Below are 8,569 nucleotides of genomic sequence, written 5' to 3'. Positions count from 1 at the left end.
ACAGCCGGAATATGCTTTACAGTTCGTATATCTAGACCTATGATTTCCCAAAATGTCATTACAGCATGGTTCCCTAATGAAATTAATTTACGACCCAAACGTGCTTTGGTGTACTTTAATGTACTATAAACGCAGTTTGTAGACTAATAATTATGCCGTTATTATGGTTATAAAATGTTTCCAGTATAATATAGCGTGTGGAACTGAATGTATTCAGGAAAAATCATTTTCCAATTCACACCAATATAATGAACTTTAAATCCATTAAAGTTTGCACAATAACAAACTAGTTGTATTCAAATTTGAATCTTTATCCTGGGTCCATTTGTTCTCGACCATTTGATGTAGGCCTATAATAATAGTACGTACACAATGATCATTTGGTAAAGTAGGCCTATCGAAATACGTTGTAGACATAGTACTGGATCGGAATTGATTTGTTCTAGAATCTAGTCCGATGTAGGCTCCAAGCTAATTCACTGCATCTCAAACCATTTGCGGATTTACGATGACTATAATATTATACTAAAGCTAGCTTGGTTTTCCCCAGAAAGACGACGCAACGCAAGAACGTGTGAGCGCAAGTAATTTTACCAATCACAACCGATGGATTGAACTGTTGCTTTTCATTGGTCAACTGATACTGTGACACTGTAGTAATAAATAAATAGAGAATGTAGTACTACAAGTTGTTAGTACAGTACTTAAACGAAATAAAATAAAACTCCATCAAATAAGATCATATGCAACAATTGCTTCGAGATTTTCTTTATTTTCAAAACATTTTATCGTCGTTACATCCTCCATATTTCCCATTTATAATGAAACGTTTTGTATCTAAATAAATAATAATACTGTACAAGTCCATATTAATACCTTCAACCCCAAATATATTTGGATAAAATAACAAAATAATGCATTATATATTTCGACACGTCACACGTCAAACTTCAAATTTTAATAGAGTCGAACTTGGTTTAACTGATTCTTGGTACTGTCTTCAATTTGTACATAAAATATAGGCAAATCATGTGATAAAGTTTGACGCCTGTATCATAGGCCATAAGACTAACCAGGGAGATCCCTGGACTAACTCAGCCCTAACCATAATATAATACAGGTGTGATGTATGTGACATTGTATTACAGCATTTGCCTATGATACTTTAAATTATTTTCAAATGGATTATTTTAGTATAAATGCCTTTCTCTTTAAATGTCAATAGTAAACTTTAAGTAGTTTTAACAGTTTCAATTTTAATTTGGTATTTTTATCAAATATAAACATATTTTTAAACGTAGTTTCAATTGGTATCACCACCAAAGCCTAGCCTAGGCCTATAAATATTTTATTTTTGTAATAATATTTATATCTTTCACAATCTTATTATTAAGAAACATATGAATAGATTAGTATTATCATGACGTAAGACACCATCCTGTAAAGAGGGTGGATCAAAATAAATAAAAATATCATAATTAATATTAATAAATAATATTTTTTACATTTTTGAATACCGTGGTTTAAATGTCACGTATAGAAACATTATAAATTATACTTAGAGACAGACAAACATAGGCCAACACGCCATTGATCAGGAAACTTAGGCCAATAATTTGACACTACCAGATACTCTGTCCAGGAAGGTCCATGGCCTCCAATTCCCCTTCATCAATTTAGCTAGGCCTCGAATCATTTTGCCTAGCCTAGGGCCTAGACTTAGACCTAGATTTACATACCTTTTCCTCCCAGCTTGCAGTAATTGGCTGTCTAAGTATTGAATTTAGCCTTTAATTACTTGTTGTCTGGTCACTTCACATAATATAAACAATGATTTTATTCAAATAATCAATTAAATTATCAAAGCCAGGTCAACTATGTCTAATTATCCGAACCGCCACACTCATTCGAATCGTCTGCAACTACAGATATTTGCTGTACTCTGATTGGTTGAATCTTTCGTAGACATTAGTCCTGATTTTAAGTACAAACTAAACTACAGGAATAACGTGTGGTCAGACATTGTAGAAGTGGGTATTATTGCCTGATTATAGATAGTGTATGTGTCAGACAAAAATATAAGATACAGTGCGAATACCTGCATAATTTTGTATTGAAATTACTGTAATCATAAATGTTTGTCTTTAAGATTATTGATATTTATGTATATACAATAACTACACTAAACACCCGAATCTCCGTGTATTTTAATGTGCTAATTAGATTATTGTATTCTACAATTCCGAGATACAGCTTTATATTTCGTCACATGTTACGGCTGTATTATAGGAATTATGTTACTCTGTTATTAGGAATTTTCATATGAACTATACAAATCATTTGCTTATAGATACACTAGGAGAATTAACTGTACAAACCTAATGATATATTTATCTTTAAAACATAAGTCATTGCATTGAAATACAACAAAAAAGAAGTATTACCGAATTATTACCTAAATTTACCAATCAACTTTATGAAAATTATCAATAATTCAAAGATTACACTTGTACTGCAAGTAAATTAATATCGTAAACAATTTGTGTTATACATAGGCCTAGTAGAATTAAACAAAAATATTTATTTATTTTACACAAACAGCCTCTGTAATGTAACACTTTGAAACAGCAGTGACATTTTTTAATGTTTCCATCTTTTAACAATTGTATGTAAATCTACAAAATAATATTTATTCTAACCATAATGATCGAAGACACAAAGTCTGTAAATAATAATATAAATCGGTTATAATTTTAAAATACCCCAAAGGCTTTCAAACAGCGCGTGATGGATTGAAGTAGATAACAATGCACTTTATTGTTTCAATCAAGAAATCATGTTTTTCTTTCCTTCGTAATATTTTTCACATTAAATGTAGGATATAGTTGAGTCTCTTCGTAGATTTCACAATACTGCTGCATCTACAATTATACTGTTTTATTGTCTGCTCGGATTATAAAGGAATTAATACATTTATTATTTCTTCCCTCAAGTCTCGGATCTATGCATAAACTAGGCTAATTGTAATCTATACTAATTTAACTCTGTACCATACTATCTATTATACGTACACAAAAGGAAGACAATTTAAAGAAACCTTAAAATATTTAAAACTGCAAAAATAGTACAATTATATTCGCCTATTTTGTCTATATAAAACACGTATTTATTCCACAGCGTATCCATATTAGTAGTAATAATAGTATGTAGTCAGTTAGAAAAGAATGATTCCATAGTTTTAGTTACACTATAAACCACAAAAGTAAATTTAATTCAACGTGAGTACGGGGCGCATTATGTACATCCAAGTCAATACGCGAGAGTACGGGGCGCTTACTATGAGATGTAGAATGACAAAAAAAATTGTACCACGGAGGGTCGGGCGATATCGTATCAATTAATACTGGCAAGATAATACAAATCACTGAATTCAAAATTAAAATGGATGCATTATTATTATTTCTAGTTATTAATTCTATAAAGTAGAACCCCTCCTTTGGGACACCTCTACTGTGTTCAGGAGACACCCCTATTAAATGAAAATGTTTCTGTGAAACGGAACACTATATATAGGCAATATAGGTTACCGTATTATACTATGGCTAACCCCTTATTCAGTGGATGATTCTGAATGTGTCCCCTTAATAGAGGTTCTACTGTACATTGGATGTATAATATTAAATATGACCTGTTCTACTTATTTTTTTTTTCGCGTTTTACCTTAGCGTGAACCTCGAATGAGATTTACATTTTTACTAACAAATCAAATTATAGTCGACAACATTACAATGCCAATGACCCTATTATTGCCACATGCTTGTTAGAAGTATTTACGTTCATTTGGAAATCAATAATATAGCGGCAAGACGATACTCAGTCTCATCCAGTGACCAAATAGCCAATGTATAAATCGTGTTATATATTTTGTCGATGAATATATTCCGCAGTGTAACGCGTCAGTTTTTGTTATGGCTAAAGATAGCTCAGTAAATGTACCGTGTGATCTATTCCATGGGGATTCTTTATTAATCATACTATAACACTATAACATTATCTTTTTCTTGGTCAAAATGATATGGTTTCAGAACTGCATTACTTACAAAAACAAAATCTATTTTTAGTCAAACAGTAACTGTCAATATTGGAATCTTGGTTTCAAGCATGGACTACTCTTAGTTCTGTTGGTTCATTTATAGATATTAAACAAATATTAATTATTTATCCTCTGTTCCACAAATGTTCGTAGATGATTCCTGTATATTGCTGGCCGGTCTCTTCTTAGGACTTACAATCATTCTGGATATTTTGATCGTTTGATGGGTTGGACAAACCGTCGACTTTTCTCTTTCTACGCCTGTGTTCTGTTTATCGGGTGAATTTGTCGAGCATATATTTACAATAAGATCTTCAGTTCTTGGCGCATGCTCATTGGAGGTTTTGGTAGTTCCACCGTTGCCATGGCGTCCATCTGCAGTATTATAATCAGTTTTCCGAATAATTAAAATAAGTATCAAGTTACAAGGCATCTAAATTAATGTTTTTCTTGTGTATACCCTAGGGTTAATTGTATTCTTATGTTTCGTTTGTGTTATATAATTTAAATTTTTGTGGGTGTTTTTTTACCCTGATAAGTTTTTAATGAAGGTATGAATGTAATTAACGATGTTAAATGCATGTGTGTAAAAACGAGGAAGGGGAATTAAGGGGGAGTCTAACTCGTACATTTGACCGTATCAGACCCAGTAGTACGCATTTAGGTTGTAACGTGTGTGTATGTGTGTAGATGATCATAAAAATGAGGAAGGGAAGGGGAAGAGGGCGTCTAACTCGTACCTTTGACCGTATCAGACCCAGTAGTACGAGCTGCCAAATCAGCGTCTGGTGTCGACGTGCGATCTTCTGACGCCGATGAAGATAATGATGTTGTTCTTTGCTCCCGCCGTTTTTCCGTTCGCATGATTCTGATTTTGTGTTCTTCCTGGCTAAATCCAGGTAGTAAGGCCATATTTATAGCCTGGCTCATGCTATCAATGCTCGGACGATGATCATTGACAACATATTTTTTGGTAGGGTCTTCTATGTCACTCAGATGTAACTCCACGTCTGTCGCGCCTTTGCTTCTCTCTATTGCATCTTTAGTATAAAAAACACAAAATGTAAATGAATAATGGAAAATAAAAAAGAAAAGTACCAAAAGAAAGCAATGATGAGATAGAACATGAAACAGGTAGAAAAGGGAAAGGAGACATGAAGGTGAAAATGTACATGAAAGAAGTAGTGCAAGAAGACAAAATAGGTAAATAAAAACAGAAGGAAAGAAGGTAACAGTACAGGACATTCCAAGGAGAAATGGAGGAGAAGGAATTAGGCAAAGTAGTAAATGGAAAGAAAATTTAAACGAAAAATAAGAGGAGGAGGAGGAGATGTATAGATAGATTATAGGTTATGCTTGCCTTGAGCAGCCCTTTCTTTCCAAAGTTTACTGTTTTGCTTCAGTGGTGTTAGCCATACTCGTGGCGCTTTGTTTGGAATGGTTGTCTGCCGCATCATTGATGGACGACCAACGCTAGACCGACCCTGCAAAAAAAAAAGTTTTAGCCTACAATCGTCATCATTTTAATTACCGTATGGGTATAAATTAAAGCAAATCATAGCATGGAGTTTGATTTAGTTGAATTATCGTTTTATAATATGTTATTCTATCGTATTGGCCTATTATCAAATATTTACTGAGCGCCAATTTTAAACAAGTGATGAAAAACGTGACTAACTATATATCACCCATGGATTCAATATACGTCTAGGGGATCTTTATTTCCTATCAATGGAAGGACGTAAGCGCACCGCAAGTGATTTGACCAATCACAACGCGTGGATCATCCGAACTGTCACTTCTGATTGGTCAACTCACTTGTGTTGCGCCTACGTCGTTGCGTTGCGTCCAAGCGGGAACTAAGCTTAAATGTAATACATCCTGATTTGCTTACGGATTGACAGCCTGTTTGTAGCGTGGATCCCTCTCGTATTGTAGATGTGGCTGGTAGCGAATTCCTTTTACTAATTGTTGTGTTCTGTTCACAGTTGGTAGATTCCTGCTCAATGTCTGTCACTTCTTTGAGGATTTTATCAATTAAATCTCCTAAAAGTAGCATGGTTGGCTCAACGATAAAGTCAATAAACCCTGCAACAAAAAAAGGAATATTATAATTTTAAATAGGACGTATTCTGAAATTGGGAATTGGGTGGTGGAAGGTCCTAATGATTTTAGTAATAACCATCATAAATGGGACCGGGGTCATTGTAATAGTTGTTTTAGGCCTCTGGAAACCCATTACCCAAAATACATCACGTTTAAAATCGATATTGAACAAATATGATGATATCAGTGGCCGACTATTCACCAATCACACTCTTAGAATTTGAGAAATATCTCATTTAAGGGAAGTATACAACTAAGTATTGCACTTAAACTAATAAGTATGCAAGCGGTCCCGTTAGTGGTATTTGCTTAGAAGATAGAAGAAAGTTTAAATGTTAAGGGTTTGTTTCCCTTAGCTTAATTTGAATGGAGAACACGGGAACTGGCCTTGTAGATAGGAACTGAAAAACATAATATAGCTCTTAACGAACATAATGATTGGTATTGATTTTAAGATGATGTCTAGACTTATCGCCAATGTGACAAACATTTCCTTTGAAAAATAAAAGACATGTGTCTAGACAAATTTTATAGACGAAAATAAAAATGTGATAATAACTGAATACTGAACAAGAGAATAGGAAGCGTTCGACTTCGCTAATCTAGAACTTATGACGTCAGATTAAATTTGGTTCCCAGTGACGGATTTTATTATCACATACATGCGCACTTTTTTGGAGTGGGGTGGGGTCGTTGAGAAACATTAAAATACATTTTTACAGGCATTACTTGGACAAATGACGTATGTAATTGACATAAGTCATTTATAGTATAGGCCATAGGTCGTCGCACGTCTGAAGCTCTTTCTTATTGTATCTTGTATCTGGGTAAATCATGATTATATAAACGATGCACATAAGGACAAAGCGACGAAATATATTCAATGTGTATTCCTGACACTCGTATTCTGAACATGTTCAATCAATCAATTTATGCTAAAACTAACATTCATCATATTACGTTCATTAAACTCACCTCTATAAAGTAATTATTATAATAAATGATATTATATCAGTATCACTGCGTTTTTAAAGAAACCTACGCGTGTATATTCCATTGATGAAGATACACTAATACTGATACATTGATCGTATTAACGTTACATTAGTTAGATTAATCTTAAAGGGTAGCTCCGGGTTTAAATTGTTTATTGTTGGTTGGAACATATTAGTAACCCCAATTTTGTTTGATGAGTGGTTTAAGCAAAACGATTGCCATGAAATGAAGTCCCTTTTTAAAAGTGATGTTAAAGAAGGAACTCAATGAGAGTGGGTGTGTATATCGTAAATTCGAGGAACTTTACGAGTATAAGTTCAACTGGGATGTGATTGCACAAAAATCGGACGAAGGCCCGTGATGTTATAATATATGAATTTTACTGATTTTCAAACATTTTCATAATCGTCAACTATTTGTAATAAAAAGTAGTATCTTCCTTCATAAAATGAATTTGTTATTTTGATTTATATACATTTTCTTTAAAAAAAAATGTCACTAAATTTAAACAAAATTAATGATAAATTGTAACACTATATTAAACACTTTTAAAAATGGGGCTTAATTCACTAACTCGTTTTGTTTAACCACTGTCAGAAAATAAGTAGGGTTATTATCTTGTTTTTCTATACTAAATAATATAAATTTTAAACCCGAAGCCTTTAACATCTTGTTTTTAAACCAGCCAATGTGATTTACTATCTCAGGATAAGATAATATATAGTGTAGTACGATAAGAATACACTTAATTAAAGCAACGAGACGAAGCTACTTATTGTTTTCAAGTAGTAATCGATAAACCATAGAAAGAAATAGTACGTCATAAGTCTTATTTAACACACGCGTAAATCAAATTTCAACATATTCGTTTATAACCGTCTTACCTATTTGAGACTCGGCAATGAAAGTACTTCGTCTATCGCATAATGGTGAACATGGCAGTCCGAGCTCCATTTCTCGGTCACCCTAAAGTATTGTGATTGAAAACAAAACGTCTTTCAATTTCAATTGATGTTGAATGGATTAAATTTATTTCTTATAGATGGATTGAATGAATGTGGGTTGTTTATTATAGGCCTACCTTCTATAACGGCCAAGCGGGAAAGTACCTAATCACTACATTGTGTATTCTTCTAAGCGGACCTCTTAGAAGTGATTACATTCATTTGGAACGTGGATGTCTTAGTATTACCAAGGCAATCTACCAACAGGATGCTGAGCTTTATCTGTGGCTGCGACGTGATCAGTTCCACGCCCTTTGACAGACAACACGCCGCGGAGAATAAGTATACATAGTACAGTAGGCCTACTGTTGTCGCAGCCACACATAGGCATAATATCAAAGGACTGTTAAGAGTTCCTATTTCTGCAAGG

At 33.5% G+C, this 8,569-nt stretch overlaps 2 protein-coding genes across 2 annotated transcripts in view; both read right to left on the bottom strand.

The window, feature by feature from the left end:
• Nucleotides 1-1,116: 1,116 nt before the first annotated feature.
• Nucleotides 1,117-5,278, bottom strand: LOC144838411 (uncharacterized). The gene is made up of 2 exons (XM_078693752.1): nt 4,834-5,278; nt 1,117-4,468 (listed from the first exon to the last, which is right to left on the bottom strand). The coding sequence occupies exons 1-2, from the start codon at nt 5,021-5,023 to the stop codon at nt 4,215-4,217; spliced, it is 444 nt and encodes a 147-aa protein (XP_078549878.1). The 5' UTR covers nt 5,024-5,278; the 3' UTR covers nt 1,117-4,214.
• A 158-nt stretch (nt 5,279-5,436) lies between these two features.
• LOC144842345 (dual specificity calcium/calmodulin-dependent 3',5'-cyclic nucleotide phosphodiesterase 1A-like) overlaps nt 5,437-8,569 on the bottom strand; it is a 36,167-nt gene continuing 33,034 nt past the window's right edge. The window contains exons 12-14 of the mRNA XM_078698819.1: nt 8,080-8,161; nt 5,988-6,181; nt 5,437-5,577 (exon numbers count right to left, since the gene is read on the bottom strand). Of these exons, the coding sequence (XP_078554945.1) occupies nt 5,437-5,577; nt 5,988-6,181; nt 8,080-8,161 (417 nt within the window). The remainder of the gene's footprint in view (nt 5,578-5,987; nt 6,182-8,079; nt 8,162-8,569) is intronic.

The sequence above is a fragment of the Antedon bifida genome, chromosome 1, assembly GCF_963402885.1.
Source record: "Antedon bifida chromosome 1, ecAntBifi1.1, whole genome shotgun sequence".
NCBI lineage: Eukaryota > Metazoa > Echinodermata > Crinoidea > Comatulida > Antedonidae > Antedon > Antedon bifida.
Note: the sequence above shows the minus strand (reverse complement) of the source record. Positions and strands in the feature narration are given on the sequence as shown.

What these genes read in the sequence shown, in the direction of transcription:
- LOC144838411 (XM_078693752.1), bottom strand. Translation starts at nt 5,023, where the DNA reads ATGAGCCAGGCTATAAATATGGCCTTACTACCTGGATTTAGCCAGGAA. An exon ending in TGGGTCTGATACGGTCAAAG is followed by an intron (nt 4,469 to 4,833) that starts GTACGAGTTAGA and finishes ATAATACTGCAG; the next exon opens with ATGGACGCCATGGCAACGGT.